Source organism: Streptopelia decaocto (assembly GCF_964273445.1).
Source record: "Streptopelia decaocto genome assembly, chromosome: 21".
Classification (NCBI taxonomy): Eukaryota; Metazoa; Chordata; class Aves; order Columbiformes; family Columbidae; genus Streptopelia; species Streptopelia decaocto.
The window spans coordinates 850,555-873,294 of record NC_138676.1 but is presented as its reverse complement, the minus strand read 5'-3'; the positions used below and the strand labels follow the sequence as shown (position 1 = coordinate 873,294).

Here is a 22,740-nt window from a genome sequence, read left to right as displayed (position 1 = left end):
AATGAGACTGCTTCAAACTTCCCTCCTTGGCCAAATATCTGGACCGATGTGGAAATTGTTCTCTGCCCTGACAGTGCAAGCAAACACCTCAGAAAAACCCTGTTGGCGTTCTCGTGGCTTCCTTGTGCCCGCCGCCTTCAGCCTCGGCAGAGCAACCGCTGCGGCAGCGCAAGAGCAGCCCCGGCACAGTCGCTGCAGCCCGTGGAGCGGCGCCCCTGCTGCTGCTGGGGCAGCAAAGGCGTTTGAAGGTGTTTGCACGGGCACAGCCCCGCTGGGGCTACCGCGGCGCAAGGAGGAGCGGGAGGAGAGCGGCTTGCAGGGGGAGTCAGAGCGAGCGTCCTCCGTGCCTTACACTGTGACTTAATTCAGGAAAATGTCAGCATCTGGGACTTCCAGGGAGTCGCAGGGACCGTCCATACTCTCGTTATCGAAGCCAAACCACGTGGTCTGTAGCTTTCTGGCAAACTCCTGGGGGTTTTGTTGAAAGGAGAGCCCTGGCTGTTTGCGGGTGGGGGGACGGCGCCTGTCCGGGCCCCGGTGCTGGCCCTGGACGCAGCCAGCTGGAGCCTTTCGTGGCGAGAAGGAACCGGCAGCACCTGCCGCTGCGGGGGATCCAGGCACAGAGCTTGACGTCAGGAGAATTTAGATGAAGAAAAAAAAAAACACGTAAATAGTTCCGCTTTGTTTTGATGACTGTTTTTCAGATGAAGTTTAAAAAAAGGAAGAAAACCCCCATCTCCTAAACCAGCCAGAAGCAGAAGCGATGGTGGACGCAGAAGGGCAGGAGGATGCCCGGCGATAGGAATGCGGCTGGCGCCGGCGGTGCCGCTGCACCAGAGCACCCACCGTGGCCAAACCTTCCGTGTGATGCGGGAGCACGTCTCCAGTGCGACGTCAGACGTAACGGAAGGAAACGTGGTAATGCATCAACAACCCTTCTCCCGACTGCAGTGATTCATGTTTTCACTTGAAAAAAAAAAATACTCCCCGAGCTGGATTTCCACTGACAGTTTTAATGGGACAATCCCACCGTGAAGGTTCTTAGAAACTTGGTGACTTTTGGAAAGACTCTCCGGTGACCTGGCAGCAGTCAAATGTAGTCCACAGTAAGTCGTTTCCATTCTGACAGAAAACGTCCCCCACCCCCCAGTTCCGACCTGCTCGCTCCTGGTCCTTCCCCGGTGTGTCCCCCCAGCTGCTGCCCTGTGGGACACACTGTGTCCCCGTGCAGACCTGTGGAACCACCACCCAGGACCCTTCCCTGCTCCTCCGGTGTGTGCTCCCGGGTCCTCAGGTGAGACTGAAGCTCTGTTCTCCTTTGTCTCCAGCTGGGATGTGGGAACATTCTCCCCCGCATGAGGCAAAGGCACATTGCCCTTTGCTGCAGGGGAACGTCTGTTTCCCAAAGTGGAAAGCGTAGCTTGACCTTAGAAGAGCAGTGTGGATGAATGGACCAAATAAATAACACCACATCCTTTGTGTATTTACAAATTAAATAGAATAAATAATGTCTATATGCAACAGTGGGAGGACACGGGCCCTAGAGCGGGCCGGGCTGCCCCGGCTGGCGCGGGGCTCGAGGAGGCTGCGCAGCACCCTGAGCGCTGTCGGAGGCGCCCAGCAGCCCAGGTCTGTGCCGCGGGGTCTCTGTAGGGTCAGGAAAGTCCCCCACTCCGTCGCAGCGAGGCCAGGGTGGCAGCTCCCTGCTCCCAGCAGCGGGATGCCTGACGTCAGGCTGCGCTTTGCTTTCGTTGTCAGTGTTGTGAAAGGTTTGGGCAGCATCCGAGGCACGAATGTCAGCTGGAGGAGGCCAGTGCTCCCCAGTGCAAGGGGGAAGTGGGGAGGGGAAGCGCGGGGCTGGCCCCAAGGGTGGCCCTGAGCCCGGGGGCTGCGAGCCCCGCACTGGGCTGCTGGGAAGGGCAGACAAGGCAGGATCGTCCCTTGGAAATGTCCCGGTGTGCATCCTTGGGCTTCGTGGTCGGAGGAGGTGGGGGTGAGCCCCTCATCCCCGTGTCTCACTAGCTTTACAGCCGACAGTTGCTGGAGGGAAGATGCAGGCTGTGCTGGGGGCTTGCACAGCAGCACTGGGGCCAAAGCAGCCCCAGAAGTAGCTAAACCGGTGCTTCTCGGTGGGTCTTGGCTGGGGCACTGCTCAGTTCTGTGCATTAATATTCAGGGTTGGCCGTAGCTTATTGGAGTAGCTGGTCCCCACAGGTGGTGGCTAGAAGAGGTAGTTGGGTGGCTGTGCGGGCTGGCGGGCTCCCGATCCCCAGCACAGGGTGCGTCACAGGCGGCTGTCGTTGCCGTCCTCACTGAGCAGGCTCAGGGGCGTGATTTGCAGCACGAGCCGCTGGTTGGTGCTGAGGCTGGAGACGAAAGGCAGCGTCCCCAGGAGGTCAGTGTTGAAGATGCTCGGGTCGAAGGGAGCTTTCAGGAACTCAGGGCCAGCTTTGGAGGCTGAGGCAGCTCCTGGAGCCCCGTAGCTAAGCAGAGCAGGGGCTCGGGGTCCCAGCTGGCTGGAAAAGTCCCAGGCAGGGGGGTCCCGAGGGCTCCCCCGTGGAGCAAGGTCCTGTGCGTGGCTGCAGGGGTGCTCGGGAGATGACTGCTTCAAATACCCTTTGGCCACAGCCAGCTTGGAGCACTCCACATCCAGCACAATGTCAGTGCTGCCCGGGCCCTGAGGGGATCCTGCGCAGCCCAAGAAGGGCACCCCCGTGGCTGGCTCCTGCCTTGGCTCCACGGTGCCCTTGGACTGCTGCAGGTACCCGCGGAACTCGACGTCTTGTTGGGTGTCCTGGCTGGCGCCGGGGGAGGTGCTGAGCTCCCCCCCGCAGGGCTGCCTGGCCTCCGCGGGGCTGGTCCCGCTGCCGGGGGGGTACGTGGGGTGAGGGCAGGTGGTCCCCAAGCCCACGCCACTGTCATCGCCAGCAGGGAGCTGCCGCTTGTAGCCCTGGGACTCGAGGCTGGAGGAGCAGCTCAGTTCCGAGGAGGAGGAGGTTTGCAGGCAAATGCCGCTGTCCGTGCTGGCGCAGCTGCTGTCTCCGCTCACCGCGGGCCCCGTCCCCGTCAGGCAAACGCGGTCCTCGGGCCACGCTGGGAGCTGCCAGCTCTTCTCCAGGGGCAGCTGGGCTGTGCCGGTGCTGCCGTTGGGAGCACCATCCTGCCGAGGCTCCTTTGGGCACAGGAACAGCTGCTGGACAGGGTCTGTGTCCCGGCTGCCCGAGGATGGGGACTCCTGCTCCATCCAGAGCGAGCTCTGCTTTATGAAAGACTTCTGGGAAGGAGACAAAAGAAAGGAGTGAGCTCTGCTGTGCCCCTGCTTGCTGCTTGCCTCTGCCGACAGCTACCCAAACCTGCACCCTTGTGATGGCCACAAAGGGTGCCCGGCTGCCTTACCAGGACGGACGGCGGTCTCACGGGTTTCTTTATGTAGGTGCACACCAGCAGACACCCCAGGAGGCTCAAGAGGAACACAGTGATGAAGGAAGAGCTGATGATGCCCAGCATGAGCTCTGAGGTCCCTGCAAGAGACGACATGCCTGGGTGAGCAGGGTGAGGCAGAGTCCTCGGCGCACATAGCAGCGGGGGCATGGAGCGGCTGCCCTGGTGCGGACCCTCATTTCTCCAGGGCCAAGAGGCTGAGGAGGATCTACATCCCACCTGGCCGCCCTTTTCCCTGGCACGCCGGTACTTACGGTCCCTCTGGCCGATGGTGACGCACTGCTCGGCGGTGCGCACGGCGCGGGCGGGCCGGCTGGCCACTCTGGGTTCCACGCTGAGGCAGTACTCCGTGTTCCAGAACAGGTTGGTGATGTTGAACTCTGGGGTAGTGTACTCCACTTCGTACTGAAAGGACCAGAGCACAGGCTGGTACCTGGGAGCCCCCAGCCCCGTGCTTTCCTCCCTCCCCCATGTCCCCAGGGGAAAGTCCCCAGGGTGCTTAGCAGTATAGCTGGCAGCAGCTAGACCCAAAATCCCAACAAGAGCTGGGGGATGTACTGCAGTAAAACATGCAGACATCTCTCTGCAATGTTGTGGCTGTGAGAAACCTCAACGTTCAGCTTTACAAAAGAGTGTACTTAAAAAATGTTTTTGTTTTTAACTTGAGCAGCGGTGCATGTGACAGGTGGGGACAGCATGAGACCAGCAACTCGTCTTACCGTCCGGTTGTCCTGAGCCCTCCTGATGTACACCGCGTATTTCCTGCCGTGCCTCTGTATGTCGTCGTACCGCACGGTGAGGTTCCCGGCGCTGAGGAGCAGCTGCAGCTGCACGTGGATGCTGTTGCCCTGCACAGACACGCTCTGGCCCGACAGGCGCAGAGTGGCTGGAAACAGCGGGAAGAGCACGTGAGGGTTTGCTCCTGTTTGCAGCCGTGGACGCAGCTGTGACTGCCCCTTGCAGCTGGTGCCACCCACGCTAGGTTAGTCCCGTCCCATCCTGCAGCCTGGCTGCCCTCCAGGAAGGTGTGGAGGGAGACATCCCTGCTCCCATCTGTCCCGAAGTTCTTCTCCGGCAGTTTGGCACCCTGACCTCTGCCATCCTCAAAGCCGCGGGATGAAGGCAGACACCCCACCTACCTTCTTGCGGGGAGAAGGCGTTGGTCCTTTTCCATGGGGACGTGCGGCTTCCAGACACGGCCCTGACCCGCGCGAAGTAGCGGTGAGAAGGATCCAGGGTGTAGTACGTGAGGTCACAGGAGCACCCTGAGATCTTCATGCAGTTTGGGACAGCTGTCCAGGAGATGTTTGTGCCATAGCTGTGGGGAAAGTGCCTGGCGTGAGGGTGGTGCGGGCAGGTGACAGGGACTCAGTTGTCACCGCTGCCAGTATCAGATCGCGGGCAGGGGACGAACCCCTGGCTGCCCCCTCGCTGTACTCACACTCTGTGCTCCACCTCGTAGCGGACGTCGCCGGGGGGGCCGTCCCCCGGCTCCCAGCGCAGCAGGTGATGTGCCGTCTCCGCAACAAAGCGCACGTGCCTGGGGCTCGCCAGCTTCTCACCTGCGGGGCCGGTGGCGAGCGTCAGGCGATGCCGCCCGGTGTCCTCCACCGCTTGCCTGCAGCTTGACCCCGGTGCTCGGCAGTGACCGCACACCCACCCACACAGAGATCGCGGGGAATTGCCCAGGTCTGTCTGCTTCCATGTTTCAGTGTTTGTTCATCCCCTTCTTTCCCTTTCTCTCTCTTCTGGGGGGAGCTCATTTCAACCAAGAGGATCTCGGTACTTTTGTGGCCCAAGGAAGGAGCCGGCTGTATCTGGAGCCCTGCCTGCCCCTGCCCTTCACCAGCAGCTCTCTTTGGATTCACCTTTCCTGTTTTGCTTTTCTGCTGTCTGGAAGAAACAGACTTTTTCACACCTCCTGCTTCAATTTCAGCATTGTCACCTGGCAGCCAAGCATTAATAGATAACATCTGTCACCCTTTCCCTGCTGGTTTCCTCAGCAGCCGCCATCTGATGGCAAACAGGAGCCGCATGGCTGCCCGGGGAGCAGGGCTGTGGGCACAGCACCGCGCCGGTGACCGCGAGGCGTCACCGCGATACAGGGCACCGCGATACAGGGCACCGCGATACGGGCACCGTGGACCACGCTGCTGGGCATGAGGCCAGCTGGCCCCTGAGGACTCACGCAGCCTTTTGGCTCCCAAACGGCAAAGACAGGTGAGTGGCGAGCAGGGAACCGCGGCCGTATCCTGCTGTAAGCAACCAGCAAAGGTGTCTGGGCTGCAGCGCCAAACCGCAGCAGCTCCGCTCGCCAACATCCCCAGTCTCGATCCCCACCCCAGTGCCGGGCTCCGGGGCGCAGAGGGGAGCGGAGCTGTGGGGCTCAGCCGCAGCGAGCGGGGGCTGAAGGACAGCAAGGGGTGGGCAAGGGAGACTCACCGTCCGTGCGCCAGGCGAGGAGCAGTGCCAGGCACAGCGCCAGGGCTGCGGCGGAGGGGCCCATGCTGGCTCAGCATCCTCCGGGTGAGCAGGGTGCCGAGCTCTGCTCGGGCAGGCTGCCGAGCGCTTGTTTTTCCCCCGGGGGCTGGCTCAGTGACGTCTCGGAGGCGTTAGTGCAGCGGGAGGAAAGTAGACGTATAGCGACTTCCACTTTTCTGTACTGTCCACCCACTCACCCACAGTTAATCACTCAGCCCAGGCCGGGCATTTCCTACAAGCAGCCTTAAAGGAAAAGCTTTTTGGGGCTTTTCTCACCAAAACCGAACATTGCTGAGAAAGGGAAAATAGGAGTAAATCACGTGTCTGCCTTTGCTGCTTCGTTATTAAATGAGATGTTAAAAACACAGGGGGTGAGGGTTAGCAGCTGGGGTGACCTGTGGCAGGGATTTTACTGAGCAGCAGTGTCCCCTTGGGCTAATGCCCTGTCCTGCCAGGGGCTAAAGCCACCCAGGCCATAGCCAGGTTCTTGCTTTCTCTGCCTTTGGGCTCAGCCTGTACCCTCCTGCTTCAGTCTGCCATTTGTCATTCCCCATTTCTGGTGCCAAGTGACAACCTCTGGGCTATCACGCGTCTTGCAGCCATCTGTGCGCATGGGTGGCATCGCGAGCCCTGAAGCTGGGTGCAGCAGGGGGTACAGCTGTCCCCAGGGCTCTAGCACCTGTCAGCAAGAGCAGGGGCCCCAGTGTGGCCACAGTGCACGTGGCTGCAGGGCTCTGGTTGTGTGGCAATGTCCTGCCTTTCTGGTGACACTGGCCTCAGGTGCTAGCACCCAAATTACCACAGAGCAGCCTGTGAGCCCTCTGCTTTGCCTTCTGGCTGGCTGAGTTACAACGGGAGGTTGAGGGTGTGAAAAAGCCCTGCTTGAGGAATTTCCTGGGACCTGTGCAAACCCAGGGTTCCTCATGTGATGGAGAGAAATTTGACTTGAGAAAAGAGGGATTTCCCCCTGGGGAATTAGTGAAAAGGATGTAGATTTAAAAAAAGCAAGAGAAACTGAGAGTGCTCTGGCCAGTTTCAGAAAGCTGCAGAGTCCCTCGGGTCCCTGCGCTGCAGAGCGGCTCCTCAAAGAGCCACCTTAAAGGCCCAAAGTGAGAGATCTCTGCTTTTGCCCCTGACTCTGAACTGAGTCTTCCCCTGATTCATCCTTCCTACTAAAAGCCAGAGGCTCCCACGAGCTCGCAGCCCTGCCGGAGCACCGCGAATCCGCCAGCTGCAGGCTGGCTCCGGCAGTGCCCCCGAGCTGTCCTCCAGCGCCTGGCGGCAGGATGGCGGGCATGGTGTCATGCCTGGCTCTCTGGGCACCCAGGGACGTGCCGGCCCCAGTTCCGCTCTGTTGGGGCCATGAGGAACGTGGACATGGGGCAGCGATGCTGGGGAGAGGCTCCCCCCCACCGACAGCCATGGGGATGGGCAGGGAGGGCAGCTCCGGCAGCAGATCCCCCCGGCTTCACCCCAACTTGGCTTTGGTGTCCCCTCTTTGGGAGCTGTTGTCCTCTCACTGCTGTCAGCTCCTGAGTCAGATCTGGCATCCACTGAACGTAGGAATCCTGAGATGAGGCATAGCCCATCCCACACAAAGCCACAGCTCATGTTTCATGTAAACGAGTGAAAATCAAAAGCGATGGGACCAAAAATGAGGAAGGAGGGAGCCGTGTGGAAAAGAAACCGTGGGGCTGGTCCTGCGGGTGAGGTGGTTCAGCAGCTTGGGAAAGATGGTCGGCTATTCAGTGGAAAATGAAACAGGCTGAGGAGAAATGACAACTGGGCTGAGTGCCTAGTCTGTGAGGTGCCTTCCCAGCCCGAGACAGGGACGCCGCATGTCCCGTGTCCCATGGCCACATGCTGTGCTAAGGCAGTCCCAGCATGGGCAGGGGACCCGGCCATAACCACAGACGAGCTTTGCATCAGGCGCTGCTGACCACCCGAAGCACCGCGTTAAAACCAAAGCATCACGGCAAAGGGCAGTTCCATGTTTTCAGGGTTGGCAGGAGAGGTTTTGAGTTCATAGGTCAAACCAGCCCTCAAGAACACTGCTGAGTTTCCTTTTCACCTTTAAAATTACTGACTAATCTTTGAATAGGATTAGCTGTGTTTTTAATAACCTGGAAATCACCTGCATCAGAACTGCACAGCAGGTCTTTCCCCAGAGCCTGGGGTGCAGCGAGCGCTGGGAGCTCCCTGTGCCCGCTCCTGCCGGGACCCTCCTGCCGGCCACCAGCCCTGGGCGCCCACCCGGCGATGGAGCTGCCGTGTCTGCGGGGTGAAGCACGTCCTTGCTCCAACCCCCTGCCTGGCTGCTGCTCCCTTGCCCGGTGCGCATGTCCTGCAGCTGCTGCTCTGCAGCCTCGGCAAAGCCGACAGCTTCAGCACGGGCAGGGCTGGAGCGGGGCTGGGATTCCCAGGGACGCCCGAGCCTCACGGGTGACACAACCAACCCTGGAATAGCGGCTCGTGGGCCGCTGGGAAGGGCGACAGCACCGCAGGGAACCCTAACGCTGTCCTCCCTGGGGCTGGAGGGCTGGTCCTGCCCCAGGACAAAGAGCTGTGCCTGCAAGAGCAGAGTGCTCCCCATCCCAATTCCCTTATGCCTGGAGGTTGAGCAGAGAGCGGAGGAGCCGCTGGGCCCTCCTGGGCTGGTGGTGCCGGCGCTGGCTCTGTGTGCTATTGGCACCTCGGTTTGCTGACTGGGAGGGTGCAGTGTGGCTTGTAGGAGCAGTTACCAGCAAGAAAGTGTGAGGATTTAACCCGAGAGGTGTTGTGCGTGCGTGACATTTAACATCAGGTTGCTGGGGTCAAGCCCAGACACATGGTTCTGTCATTTGCTTTCCGTAGGTGGCTTTGCAGAAACACCAGCCAGCGATCATTCTTGGAGCTGCTTTCTGAGAACCCTTTGTCAGAAGAGGATGTGGCAGTTTGTGCAGACACGGGGTAAGGCAGCGCGGGGCTGGCTGGGGGGCTGTCCCTCCTTGGCCAGCCCCACGTCCCGCTGCCCTGCACCCGGAGACACAGGGCAGCTGCAAAAGCTGCTTGTCTCCTGCTTTACTGATGAGCAGGTGTGGGTGGGGAGGTGGTGAATAAGGGACTTATGCTATGAATAATGCCGGGAGAAATGTGCCTGGAAAATGGAATGTCGGGACAGGGTTCACGGGAGGCAGCGCGCTGCCACATGGAGCCTCCTGGGACAGGGACATCAGAGGGGCTGCCCTCCTCTGTGTTGAGAACCGAGGGATGTGGGTCCGGGCATCAGAAAGCACATGATGGAGCTGGGATTTTTGCCTTTTAATCTGGATGCTTTTACTTGTTTCTCCAAAATGTGAGTTCTGGGTTAAGCAAAGCATCTCCCAGCTCATGCCCACAGAGGACGTAGGGGCTTTCTCCTTGCACAATGCAAAAACATCTCTCTGTTAGCAAAGGAGTGAAAAAGCCTCTAGGGAAACTAGAGGGAAACAGGATTTCCCCTCAAACAGGGCATTCTGGACTTCTCAGTCACCTGGGGCACAGCAGAGGGCTTTTGCTGGGGTTGGACATGGCTGTGCATCCCCTCCTCTCCCACCTTCAGCTAGCACAGGGGAGATGTGCACGGTGGGCACACGGTGGAGAACGGGGGGTCTGGGCAGGCAGGCAGCCAGGAGAGCGACGAGGAGCCAGCAGGACCCTCGGCACCTGGGATGCTGCTGATGCTGCTCACCCCGGGCCAGACCTCACCTGCTCCCGCACCTTTGGCCGCAGCCGGGGCTCCTGCTGCCCCTGCCCAGCGTTCCCCATCGCCCGGCTGGGGTGGCCGGCAGAGAGGCAGGTGTTTTGCATGCTGTACCGGAGCAGTTGGGAAACAGGCAGCAGTGGAGCCGGGCGGCAGGTTGGACTGGTTTCCCTCTGCGCCCGGCGCTGGCACTGACGTACGAACCTGCTCGCCAAACAGATCCTGCCCCGTCCCCGTGAACCTGAGCTCGCGCTGCGCCGCGAAGGATGGCTGTGCCGGAGCTGTGAGCCCAGCCCAGCGCTGCAGCGGCCCATGGACGGCAAAACCACTCCGGTAAGGTGGGGGCAGCTCCCTCAGCTCTGGGGGTGGCTCGGTGGCTGTACGGATTTGTTTTCCTTGGGCCTTGTTGGAGGGCTGGGTTTCTCCCTCCTGCTCCCTGGGGTGTTGGTTTTGCTCGTGGCTGTTGGCGGGGAGAAGGACCTGGGGTGAGCTGAGCGTGGGGTGCTGCCTCCAGCACCCCCTGGGCACATGGAGGGAGGAGGGTGGCTGCCCGCATCCCTGGTGTCAGCCCTGTGCCAGCAGAGGAGGGTCAGGGCCCCAGCACCACCGCTTTCCCATGCTGGAGCGGATCTGTGAGCCAGGGGGACGGGCTGGTGCTGCCAGCGGGAGCTGGTGTCACTTGGCACCCCTGGGAGCTGCAGGTTCCTGAGCCCTCTGGCAGCTCCTGCCAGCCCGTCGGGAGCAGCAGCAGCACGCTGGTGGCCTCAGCCCCTGCCGCTCTCCCTCCCCTGCTCTCCTGACTGTTCTTTCCATACTCTTTTTGGGCTGGGACCTGCTTGGTGTCGGCTGTGGAGCCTCGCCGAACATCCTGTAATGAGGAAAACATCCATCCCCAGCTGGGCACGGGGCTCAGCCTGCCCGGGTGAGGCAGCGGGTAATTACCGTGCCGAACGCTGCCGGCTGTGCCAGGGATGTCCGGAACGTGCAAAGCCGGCAGCCACGGGCTAGATGTGGCTCCAGGGGAGGCAGGGCCAGCTGTAATGCCACCTTCATCCTGCCCCTTGGCGCACGGTGCCACGGAGCAGCCGGGGCAGGGCAGGGTGGGCTCGTGCCCCATCCCGGCTGGATCCGGAGGGAAGGGCAGCCGGTCCCCAGCACTGCTTTGCAGTGTGAACCCGGCTCTGGGCAGCGCTGAAAGCAGGCAGCAGCACTGCATCTTGGTGAAAACAGGGCAGAAATTGGGATGCCCACGTATGGAGACAATTACCCAATACTGGACATCCCCACGGTGCCACCTTGGCTTTGTCACTTGGATTAAATGGGCCATTAAGAGTCCCAGGTGCCACCCTCGGCTTTGCAACTGCAGGAGAGTCGCTTCATCTTTCCGTGCCTCCATTTGCCCATCTGTGGAATGGGCTGAGCAGCGATTACTCACCTCCTGGAACATTTTCTGATCTCTGCCTGAAGAGCTGCTCGCACTGGCATAGGGCAGCCTGTCCCTGGCCAGATGGGGCTGGCTCAGTTGGCACAGCTTGTCACCTGCGCTTGCAAAATGGCCCTTGCATGCTTTGGGGCTTCTCTTCCCTGTGCTGCCCCTTTACGGCATCTGGGTCTGGGCAGCGTCCTCCCGCAGCCCCTGCCTGGTTTGTCCGGGGGTCTGTCCCTCCCAGGGACACACGGCTTGGCCGCGGTACTCGAGCAGGGCAGGTGTCCCGGGAGGGAATGGGGGCTTTTGCAGGCTCAGCAGGGTTTTGTCCCAGGTGAGTGTGAGGACAATGTCGCCCTTGTGTGCTTGCTGAGCTGATCTGCTGCGGACAATCAGTGCTCCACAAACAGCTGAAGGCGCCGGTTCCCTGCCCCAGTCAAAGGGCTGCCGAGCTCAGCTGGGAAAGGTGATCACCTGTTTAGGCAGCTTCCTCCAGCTTAGTTAAGCCAGGCTGCTTCCCTCCCATCTTGCTGCTCCAAACCTTGGGTAGCTGCCATGCCCTTCTGCTCCTCCGAGACACGCTGGGCCTCGGCTCCGGTTGCAACACCCCAGGTGTTGCCTGACTCCTTCCGCTGTGCCTCCCACTCCGAAACTGGGTGACTGGTGCCTGCTTTCGCTGCCGCCTTCCCCGTCCCGCGCGGAGCTGAGGCTCCCGCCGGCTGGGCTGCCTTCCCGCGGCTGCCCTCGCTGCTCTGGCTTTGGTGGCTGTCCCTGCGCAGGGAGCCAGGGCTGCGCGCATGGCGGCTCCAGGTGCAGAGGGGGTGGGCTTCTCTGGTGCTGCTCTTTGTCCTTCAGGTGCTTTTCCCAGCTCTGCTCAAAGCCTCCGAGCAGAGCAAAGGAGTGAGCTGGTGTTCATGCTCATGACAGGTCTAGCAAAGGGCCCGTCTTGCAGACAGGTACAGTCACTTGTCCCCTGTGTGTCCCCAGCACCGCTGTGCCCCGTTGTCTGAGCGTCAGCCCGGCACGGGGCTGTCCGTGCCCCCCTCCCCACACATGACTGTCAAACACCAGCCCGCAGCAGCGCTTAAAGCTCTTGCGGCTGGTGGGACCTTCGCAGAGAGAACGTCAGAGCAGAAAAGGGCTCAAACCACAGGCGCATGTGAGCCAGGCTCCACTGGCTCTGGCTTTTACTCAAAAGCCAGCAAAGGATGAGCAAAGGTTTTGTGGGCAGAAGTCACAGCTCGCTTGCTGCTCCCTAACAGAAATATCTTTGTAAAGCAGCTGCTGCTGTTCGTTCTCAGCTCCACTGCCTGCACAACAGCAACCAGTTAATGCTGCTTACCAGAAGCCCATGGTAAAACTTTTTTTAGCTTCTGCGGTAAACCTAAAAAGAATATACTTGGACTTTAGACTTTTAAGGAAATAAGTGGCTAATGGTTCACCCAAGTTTAAGAAAGGACATGTGTTTCCTGCTAAGGAATAATAAGAGCAATTTAACCTATAGTGGGAAAGGTGATCCGTGATGCCGTTCGCTTATAAGTTCACTTATAGTGAACTTATGTGTTAGTGTGAAATATTTGTAGACTGAAGGTAGAAGTGCATTAGCATCCAGCATCTCTGGCTTGCTGGTGAAGCTGGGCTGTGTTTTCTGGTACACTGGACAGGTTTGTCCTTAACAGCATTGTAGTTCTGCTGAGCCGATAACCGAAGGGTTATGCTTGCTTTCAGGAGGAGGCATGTGAAATACCAGACATGTGGAGATAGCATACAATGCCAGCGTAAATGATACTGCCTGGGTATTTACAAAAACCTCATTTATGCATAGACAGGAGAAATTCTTTTCCTAGGAAGGGTTCCTGGTATCTTGCTTTTATTCTGCAAAGCAGCGGTGCAGGATGTGCTGCAGCTCTTGCTGATCGCACACACTTTCTAACAAGCACTGAGGATACCCAGGGGTGTTTCACAGTGCGGGTGTGCAATGCTCTGGGGAGCTGGCATCCCATTGCTGTGACTGCGCACGCTGCAGCCCTGCTCCTCCCATGCACACAGGACACAAGGAGCTGCTCGCTTGGTCCTTGTCCCCTGAGGTGAGCAGGGAGGTGTCTCTCAAGAGCCAGGAGACGTTGGTGCCTGTGCCAAGGTTCCCCTGGGCCGCGGGAAGAGGTCTGTGCCGGGGTGGCCCTGCGCACCTGCTGCTGCCCAGGGTGGGAGCCGGGGGCGCTGCTGCCCGCGGGCCACGAGCAGCTCCCGAGGCACGGCTCGAGGCACGGCTCGAGGCACGGCGTGTCCCCGGGATGTGCCGTGGGGGATGAGGCAGACCCCGTGCCAGCAGCGTGCGTGGCCGCGCCGGGCTGCGTGACTCACGGGATGCTGCCCAGGAAGTTACACCACCGCCTTGTGAGGAAGGGCACAGCCGTATTTGCAAAGCATGAGCCTGAGCAGGCTCCCGACGTGCTCATTAGGGCTCCCGGTTCCCGGCAGGAAACACGAGGGTAGAGAAGATGCAGCTGGAAGGGGGTGATTCGGCGGCAGCAGCTCCCGATGCTGCTCCTGCGCTGCCCGTTCCGGAGCCGTGCGCCGGCCCTGGTGCTGCTCGCTGCCTTGGCAGGGAAAGGGATGTTTTCTGGTTACGGGGCAATGTGGTCTCTAGCAGCTGCAGGGCCAAAAATCAGAAACAGGCTTCCGGAGAGGTGTGTTTGAGCCCCATGTGCAGGCTGGCAACACCCTTGCAGTTTCTCTAAGGCACGCAGTCGTTTCTTATTGCCAGAGCTGTATCTTAGTTTTACAAGTGGCAGAGGAAACAGCTTTATTTGTGGGCTTAGTACACACGTCCTCTCTGAAGGAAAATGAGAGGCTTCTGTAGCTGATTGAACCTGATGGAGCACTCAGAAGAATGTGTCTTGAGGAAAGGAAACAAATACATATTCTTTTGTAAATTCACGGATTAGGAGTGGCACAACTGCAGAACAGCATTCCAGGGGGCAGGATGTTTCAGGGCTTGGAAAACACTGATTATTAAGTATTACTAAATAACAGCTGGAAATTGCACTGTATTTTTCAAATGGCTAATTAAGGACAGATGCATAAATTGGGGCACTAGCCCCATGGAACTGGGCCACAGCGTGACTGACGTGAGGCAAAGCAGCCGGCTCATTGCTCTGAGCCAAGCCATCGGTTTGGGAAATTCGGCCAGCGGCCACCTAAAGGGGGAAAGCTCTGTGACAGAGGTTTGCAGCTGTCCCAGCTGGGGCACAGCTGGGAAGAGGCGCTGCAGCAGTAACTCTCCATGAGGCCCATGGTGCTCTGGAGGAACAGCCGCCACGTGCCAGGGACCTTGTCTCCATGTCGCCTTTGCTTCACGGCTGCCTGGGCAGCGAGGGGACAGCGGGGGGACTGTCCGGTGAGCGACGGTCATTGCCGGTATCGATCTCCTCTGCTCACAGTCCACGGCATCACCCAGCAGCGTCCCTCCCAGCCTCCATGCCTCCACGGCCAGCAGCATCTTCAGCGCCCGAGCTCCGCAGCCTCGAGAAAGTGTCCTGGGCATCAGCTTCAAGCCCTACAGCCCCGAGTCCAGCCCGGCGCCGGCGCCCTGCACGACCTGTGAGAGCACACGTAAGAGGATGGTGCCGAGGTGGCCTCTGCCCGCCCTGGCCCCAGTCCTGGGGAGGGAGGGGGGAATGGTCCCTGTGCCGGTGGCTGGCACAGCCTCAGCCACAGGCTGGTGTTTCGCTGGGGGTGTGAGGGATGTGGGGGGCAATGGAGAGGCGGGTGACCGTGGTGGGATGGGGGTACACCGGGGCGGTGCAGGGAGTGCATGGCCCTGCTCTCCCACTTCTCAGGGGATCCCTGGGGAGCTCCTGGCACATGCTGATGGGCGGCGGGGGCTGGGCACCCTGGGGAGGCGGCTGCTGACCCTGCGCCCACCCTGCTGCCAGGATCCTCCATGTTCAGAGCTCCCTGCATGAGCCAGCGGCGGCTTGCGCTTATCTTCTGCGTCTCCATCCTCATCGTGCTGCTCGTCGCCCTCATCCTGCTGTGTGAGTGGGGTCCCAGCTGGGCCAGCTCGGGGCTCACAGGGGGGACCTCGGAGAGGGGCTGGGAGGTCAGCAGAGTCTGGGGAGACCTGGGCAGGGAGGTGCCCAGGGAAGCCCCGGACAGCAGGCAGCAGGCAGAGACGTCCCTTTTCCTGGGTGTTCCTGACATCTGGTGGACACTGGGAAAGCAGAGCTGCTGCTTGTGCTCCTGCGCTCTCGGGGGGATCGCGCTGCGCTTTCCTTGCCCTGGGCTTGCTTTGGTGGGTAGGGCACCCCCAGCAGCACCCAGGCTCGCCCTCCCTGGGGCGCAGGCTTAGCAGGCAGGGCAGTCCATAGGCAGAACAAGCACTGGGGGAATCACTGTAATTTAATCTGCCTGACATCCAGCTGCTGGTTCTCCAGCTGCTGTAGCTGGTGGGCTTGAAGCATTTGTGGGGCTCAGTCCTTCTGCAGGAGCAAGTTAGAAGCAGGTGGAGTGAGGGGGGCTGGCAGCAGCCGAGCGGCTGCGCTGGCACAGGGGGTGCTCAGGCTGGCCAGCCATTCAGTCTTGGCTCAAAGGGCAGATCTGTTCCCAGCCTCACGCCTTCCGAGGTGTTTGGGAGAGCCCCTGTGTGTGGCAGAGCTCCTCCAGACCCGGCCCCGGGGGTCCCAGCACCTTTGCCCAGGCTGAGCCCCTGCCGCTGGCCCTGGCCTCATCACAGCGTGTACTTGCTTGTAGTTATGTTCTGGCGGTCGCAGACCGGCATCGTGTACAAGGAGCCTGCTGAGAGCTGCAAGCACAGCCCCGTGCGCTGTGACGGCGTGGTGGACTGCTCCCAGAGGAGCGACGAGCTGGGCTGCGGTGAGGCACGGGCAGCCGGGGCGGTGGGAATGGGGGGAGACCCCGGGCTCTGAGTACCACTGACCCCCCGCTCCATCCCCACAGTGCGCTTCGTGTCCGACGAGTCCCTGCTCCACGTCTACTCCAGCACCGAGAGCCAGTGGCTGCCGGTGTGCAGCAGCACCTGGGATGATTCCTTCTCCAGAAAGACCTGCCAGCAACTGGGATTTCAGAAGTAATTCCCTGGGAGTGGGTTGTCCTGTTTGGCTGCCGGGGTCCCCCCTCACTGCCTCTGTCCTCTCCCCTCCCAGTGCGTCACAGACTGAGTACATCCCCCTGCACTTCTCCGGCAAGAGCCTCAGCGTGACCGACGAGCGAGAGACCATCCAGCAGAGCCTCAACAGGTACCGGGCAGCGTCACCTCCTGCCCCTGCCCTGGTGCCGCAGGGCTGGGGCTGAGGCTCCCCCCCTCTTCTCTCCGGCAGCTCGCAGTGTCTCACGGGAAAGTACGTCTCCCTCCGATGCACAAGTAAGGGGGCTGGCTGGCAGCGTGCATGGCGGAGGGCGGGAAGGGCCAAATGTTTGCTTGGGAGCACTTTCCTCCTTTCTTTGCACAGGGTTGGGCAAACAGGGCGTTTTCCAGCAAACACCCTGGGTAATAGAAAGCTACAAAGATTTCATTCCCTCTGGCCCCGATGAACGTTCTGAGTGCCTGCGGGTGGTGGGGATGCTGTGCATCCTGCTCCGGGCTTGCCCCCGCTCTGAGCCCTGCTCTCCCCCCAGCCTGTGGACAGAGGATTTCTGGCCGGATCATCGGAGGAAAAGAAACCTCTGTGGCCAAATGGCCCTGGCAAGTCAGCGTGCAGTACGGGCCGATCCACATCTGCGGCGGCACCATCATCGGCGCGCAGTGGGTCCTCACCGCGGCGCACTGCTTCTTCATGTGAGTGCTGCCGCCAGCCCTGGCGCAGGCTGCGGGAGCGGCGCCGGCGCGGCCCCAGCGGGCGGCTCATTCCTGTTGTCCCTGCCTCTCCCGCCCAGGAACAGCATGAAGATCCTGGACGACTGGAAGGTCTACAGCGGGGTCTCAGACCTGAAGCAGCACGCAGAGGGCATCTCCGTCTCCCAGGTCATCATCAACTCCAACTACAGCGATGATCATGATGACTACGACATCGCTCTCATGAAGCTCTCCAGGCCGCTGACGCTCTCAGGTGAGGTCTCTGAGCCCGGCTGGGGCTGGTGTTTGGGGGCACAGAGGGAGCCTGGGTGCTCCCCAGCCACAGCGCTGATGACTACAGCAGCTGTTTTGCTCCTGGGTGACTCATTCCTCTCTCCTCACCTGCTTTTCATCATGTCTCCCTCCAGCTCAGGTTCGCCCAGCCTGCCTCCCCATGTACGGCCAGCGGTTCCAGACTGGCAGGTCCTGCTTCATCACTGGTTTTGGGAAGACGAGGGAAAACGAAGGTGAGGAAGGATGCTGGCGCTCTGCAGGCAGCACCCGAGAGGAGCGAGCGTGGCTCTGCTGCAGAACTCGAGGGCTGCTCTCACAGGGGTGTCTCACAGCACTTGCTCCTCCTGCCTTGCAGATAACACATCCCCAAAGCTGCGGGAGGCCGAGGTGAAGCTGATCGACTACAAGATCTGCAACAGCGACAAGGTGTACGAAGGCTACCTGACCCCCCGGATGATGTGCGCTGGGTACCTGCAGGGAGGGAAGGATGCGTGCCAGGTGAGGCAGAGGGACATGGTCCTGCCAGGCAAGGTGGCACAGCATCAGCAGGGCTTGGGTGCCAGCAGAGGGGCATCTCCTGTCCCCTCTCCTCACTGCTCTGCCCCTCTGTGCCAGGGTGACAGCGGAGGGCCCTTGGTCTGCGAGGACAACGGCCGCTGGTATGTGGCTGGGGTGACGAGCTGGGGGACAGGATGTGGCCAGAAGAACAAGCCTGGTGTTTACACACGTGTGACAAAGCTTCTCAGCTGGATATACAGTAAAATGGAGGTGAGGCGGCACAGCAGGGCTGTGCTCGGGCAGGGAGACTCATAAGGTGGACCCGTGTCCCCCCCAGCCCCTGGCACCTCACCCTTGCTCTCTCCTCTCTCCCTTGCAGAGCGAGAACGACTAAGACCGGGATGGACACTTGCCTGGGCTGTGCCCCTCTGGCTGGCGCAGACCCCTGCCTTTGGTGGCCACAAGCCCACGATGCTACCAGCAGATCCCCCCACCTACCTCTGGACTGTCCATGCAGCCGGGGACCTGTCACTGCCCCAACCTCTGAAAATACATCACCTGCAAAGTGACTCTGCCCTTGCCCTGTGCAAGGACGGTGGCTTGGAGGTGGCTGGGCAGGATACCCAGCCAGCCCCAGCCCAGCAGCGCAGGGACAGCTGCCCGTGCCGGCTGTGCCAGCCGGGAGCCGCCTCCTCGCCCCGTGTCTGCGGTTCTCCTGTCAATAGACATGTCTGGATGGGGGTGTCGTCAGCGCGTCCTGGCAGGACTGCAGCACGCTCGGCGGGCCAGGGGCTGCTGGCGCTGCCCGTCCATCCGGAGGAGGTTGCGGGTGGAAGCGCGGAGCAGGGAAGCCGTGGGGTGCCCGTGGCTCGGGAGCCATCTCCTCCGCACGCTGCTGCCAGTGGTGGCCGTGGCTGGCAACGTGGGCGCCCGTGGGGGGAGCAGAGGCTGCCTGTCCCGTGCCGAGGCTGCGCTCCTCTCCCCACGCGTGTGCTCAGCTGCAGACGGGCCCTGGGGCACCCGGCCACCCCGCACACTTCTCAATAAATGGTTTGGTAGTGCTCTGCATGGAGAAGGCTCTTTTGGACAGGCTGGAAGGGAAGCCCAGTAACCCCTCTGGGTTACTGGTCATGACTGGGAGAAAGGGGCTGCCTCTCCTCCTGGGGAAGGAGCTTGGTGTGGCGTGGGGGGACAAAGCCCCAGTGCTGTCGTGTCCAGCAGAGGAACTGGGAACGGCAGGTGCCCAAATGCTGTGAGTATGGGACTTTGCGTGGGCCAGGCAGCCTGGTTTCCAACCCGCATCACTTGCGGCACTTAAACTTGGCTCTTTGTGGACTGGGAAGGCTCATTTCCCATAACAGTGCCGGAGATTGTCATCTCCAACTGCGCACAGGCTCCAGAGCTGCAGGGGCCAGTGCAAAGTGAAGATGAGAGCTTCTCGGGGTGCGTGGGCTGCTGGAGGCACATCCCCTCCTCAGCTCCTGGGAGCACCCCCCGGGTTCCCAGAAAGGCTTATCTGCAGGCAGAGAGCTGCGGTTTGCATTTGAATTTTGGGATAGCAGGTTGAGTCTGGCTCTACGTGCGCAGAAAGCACCTGCCCCTCCCGGGGCCGGCAGCAGGTCCCCGTGCGCAGGGCGGCGCTTGGCGCCGGCTCCAGACCTGCACCGAAACAATTAGTGTTGTTGCCTTTTGGGAAACACTGAGTCAGCCTGACCTCAAACAGCTTTTCAAAGAAGCAACCCAGAAACCTCCCACGGCGTGTGCGAGCCTCTCGTGAAGGGGGTATGCGGAGGCCACGGGACTGGTTTGGCTTTGCTTTAGGGTGTCTTTGCGCTCTGCCTTCTGGTAACTTACTGAAATTCTCTGTGCCCGTTGGGTGCCCTGTGCGGGGGCTCGGTGGCACCCCTGCCCTGGCCACAGGACACGTGCCAGGGAGGAACGGGGGCTCCTGCTCCCCGGCACGTGGAGTCAGCGCGTCTCTGCTGGCAGCGCTGCAGCCCAGTGCCCCGCACGTGCGCCGGGAAGGACTCGGGTCCTCTGGCCAACACAAGCAGCCAAGACGGGGTAAGAACAGGGGCCCTGTGTGCCTTCCCCCTTCTACATTGGCCTGATTAAACTGTGAATTCAATGGGTCTTAAGTTTCAGACACAGCTTACTTCGGTCCAAAGGCTCTCTGGGATCTTGGGGTTTCTGCTCATAAAAGCCATAGTGTGCACTTGCAGCAGCTCATAACGTTTTATTGCTGTCTGAGATGGTATGCTGGAGAAACAGATCTTTTGAGAAAGAATAAAACAAAAATGGGAACTTAATAAGAGCTGATCTTTCTGGAATTATCTTCCTTGTAATTGCCATTTCAGCCCGCGGAGAACCTGCTGCTGTGCGGTGGCTTTCACCTCCTCAGAGGTTATTGCTCTTCTGTTCTCTGAAATAGTCTCTCAAAGTAGAGAAAGTATTTCAGCCACTAATACAAATTGGATTTTTTCCTAAGGCTGCCATCCAGCAGCCTCTCCTCCCGGGCGCGCACCAAGGTGTGCCGTGCTTTCCCAAGGGCTGAGTTTTTCTAACCGGATCAGAAGTGATGGGTTTCTGGTGAAGCTGCCCGGCCACGGCTGCGGTGCCCTGCTGCTCCCAGAGCCAGCACCGTGCAGATGGAGCAGATATCTCAGGCACCGCTCCCCCTCCACTCCCGGAGCGCTGAAGCGTGAAGGTGCTGCTGTCTGTACCCCCGGGGAGCCCGGCCGTGGTGCCCGCCCAGAGAACCCTGGGACCAGCACAGGGCCTCGGCTGCAGCTCTTGCACAGCCCCTGTGCTCAGGACCCTGCTTGCTCGGCTGTGTCCTGTCTGAGTGCAGCTCCTTCCACATTCCTCTGTGCTTTGGAAATCACAGGCCAAGGAACATAACTTACAAAAATACAGTCTGGCGGGCACCATGTGAATTACTGACCATTAGCGGTGCTGTTCCCAAACTCTCCTTTTATAGCTCTCTGTTCTGTTGTGTTGAAGCTGATTTGTTTATATGGTTTCAGAGATGATGTTTCTCTACAAAAATGTTTTTCCCCTAGTTTCAGATTGGTTCCTTTCCGCGGTCAGTAACATCATTACTTGGCACGGAGTCGCCGAAGGTCGTTTTGTGCCGTACCCACGCTGGCTGTGCTCAGCCGCTCAATGTGCTCCGCAGCAGCTGCAGCTCACTCTGCTGCTTTGCCGTTCGCTCCGGGGGGAATTCAGAGCACCAGGAATGACTTAGGCCTGATGCAAGAAGATGTTTTTGTGTTAAATGCAGCCGTATGGCTCTGCACAACTTTTGTCACTGCCCGGTTCTCCCGCGCCCCTGAGCAGGCTGAGGGCTGTGCTGCCGCTGAGCGGGCAGTCTGCAAGCTCGGCTCCCCGGAGAAGGGAAAGACCTTAAAACGGGAGGGGAAAGTTCTGGACAGCAAGCAGTTGCTTTCTTTGCCGGCTGCCCCAGGGAGGAGGCGTCTGCTCCACCCCTGCTCCAGTCTGAGACGCACATCACGCCCTTGGTGAGCTCCTGGCAGTGCTCCCGTTGACTCAAACAGCGTGAGGAGATCAGCCCAGCCCCTTCATCAGCATCAATCACCATCGCCAGCCTGGCCGCTGTGCCGCTCGCCTGCCCTACGCCAGCGGCTCTTGGCCCGGTTTCTCCGGGGAAGACGCCGTTGCTCGGTACGGCTCTGTCCAGAGGAGCAGGCGTTCACCGCCACCAGCCGCCAGAGCTGCGCTCCCTTCGTGGGAGTAGCACAGCGGACACTTCACTTCCTACATTCACAACAGGGTCTCTATTTTACCTGAGTTTGTACAGAAAAAAAAAATCTATGTTAAACATTTTTTTCATCCTTCTTACTTGGGGCAGCACCCTGCACAACTGTTAACAGAGAACCAGAGGAAGGAGAGCATGAGGCACATCCAGCTGTGCGGACTGTGCGCTGTGTGTGCACCTGCAGAGACCCGCTGCAGCCCCGGGGCATCGTCACAGCATCAGAATATCGTACTGTGTGCAGTGGATAATAACAGCTGAGGAGTAAGGTCAGAGAAGCCCAAAACTTGATTATAACTGCTTGATCCCTGCCTCATTCACTGCAGAGTAGCTGACAGCCTTATCATGTTATCCCTACGCATTAAGGAGACGTTGATGTTGTCCAGCTCCTCTGTGTTGGTCTGTATCTCTTGACCCTTCTGAATAATTGCCTTGAAATGCCACTGCTGCTTTATTTTCTTTTTATATTTTACTGGAAACCGGGAAATGAATGTCCAGTGGACTGTATGCCGTGATTGTCTGTGAGGCTGATTTCTATCTAAGATGCCTTTGAGCTCAGTGATGAGCAGCTCAGTGGTGGCAGCATGGCTAAGGTGTTGTTTTGCAGAAGAAATGGCTCTCCAGGCCAGGTGCCCAGGCTGTGGGAAGCTCTGGGTTTGGTCGGACAGCAGTGAGCAGCTTTGGTGCTGTGCCTCGCACCGCTCTCAGGAGCGCAGGGCAAGCCCCCGGCTCACTGCTCTCCCGCTGCCGATGCCCACGGCCAGAGGGTGGCCCTGGCCAAAGCCCCCCGGCACCTAGGTGGCTCTGAGCAGCGCAGGGCCTCAGCTTCCTGCCCTGCTGTGGCTGCTCCCGGCTCACCAGCAGCTCGCCAGGCACAGGCTTTTCCTCTGGGGACTGTGCCACGCTATATTAAACACGTATCTCCTCTCAGATCTTGTTCCTCCCAAGACAGCTGGCTGTCCGACGGGAATAAACCCGTCACTTGGCACAAAGCTCAGTGACAGGGCGTTTGTTCACAACAGCAGTGGATCCAGCTCTTCTCCTTCTGCTAGACAGGGTTTTGCACTGACTGGCTCAAGTATGTGCTGGTTCCTGACCTGCTCTGTGTAAAACCCAAAGGGTCTTTTGGGTGTTTTTCTGTAGCTGCTAAATCATGGAGGATCTGGGAGAGTCAATGCAGGTCTTGAACGTGCCACAAACCAAACCAGGTGCTACTACTGCTGAGCCGGGCCAGGCTGGACGTGCCTCTGCTGTCCCCTGCCCTGTGCGCTGGGCCACCCGGCCTGGCAGCGTGGCACCTCCTTTCC

The 22,740-nt window shown here is 59.9% G+C and overlaps 2 protein-coding genes across 2 annotated transcripts; one reads left to right on the top strand and one right to left on the bottom strand.

The window, feature by feature from the left end:
* Positions 1–1,217: 1,217 nt before the first annotated feature.
* IL10RA (interleukin 10 receptor subunit alpha) lies at positions 1,218–5,993 on the bottom strand. The gene is made up of 7 exons (XM_082070326.1): positions 5,884–5,993; positions 4,883–5,003; positions 4,581–4,759; positions 4,161–4,327; positions 3,696–3,846; positions 3,397–3,521; positions 1,218–3,274 (listed from the first exon to the last, which is right to left on the bottom strand). The coding sequence occupies exons 1-7, from the start codon at positions 5,945–5,947 to the stop codon at positions 2,285–2,287; spliced, it is 1,797 nt and encodes a 598-aa protein (XP_081926452.1). The 5' UTR covers positions 5,948–5,993; the 3' UTR covers positions 1,218–2,284.
* Positions 5,994–8,795: 2,802 nt separating this feature from the next.
* Positions 8,796–18,715, top strand: TMPRSS13 (transmembrane serine protease 13). The gene is made up of 14 exons (XM_082070327.1): positions 8,796–8,871; positions 9,863–9,976; positions 14,513–14,684; positions 15,008–15,109; positions 15,825–15,947; positions 16,032–16,161; positions 16,238–16,330; positions 16,412–16,455; positions 16,710–16,869; positions 16,968–17,140; positions 17,295–17,393; positions 17,516–17,658; positions 17,776–17,928; positions 18,038–18,715. Exons 2-14 carry the CDS (start codon positions 9,956–9,958, stop codon positions 18,050–18,052), a joined length of 1,428 nt encoding a protein of 475 aa, XP_081926453.1. The 5' UTR covers positions 8,796–8,871; positions 9,863–9,955; the 3' UTR covers positions 18,053–18,715.
* The last annotated feature ends 4,025 nt before the right edge of the window (positions 18,716–22,740 follow it).

Coding starts and splice junctions, on each gene's coding strand:
- TMPRSS13 (XM_082070327.1), top strand. CDS start 9,956: ATGGACGGCAAAACCACTCCG. Junction 16,162..16,237: donor CAGCAACTGGGATTTCAGAA/GTAATTCCCTGG, acceptor CTCCCCTCCCAG/TGCGTCACAGACTGAGTACA. Junction 16,456..16,709: donor CGTCTCCCTCCGATGCACAA/GTAAGGGGGCTG, acceptor CTCTCCCCCCAG/CCTGTGGACAGAGGATTTCT.
- IL10RA (XM_082070326.1), bottom strand. CDS start 5,947: ATGGGCCCCTCCGCCGCAGCCCTGGCGCTGTGCCTGGCACTGCTCCTC. Junction 4,760..4,882: donor TACGAGGTGGAGCACAGAGT/GTGAGTACAGCG, acceptor CTTTCCCCACAG/CTATGGCACAAACATCTCCT. Junction 3,847..4,160: donor GGGCTCAGGACAACCGGACG/GTAAGACGAGTT, acceptor TGGTCCTTTCAG/TACGAAGTGGAGTACACTAC.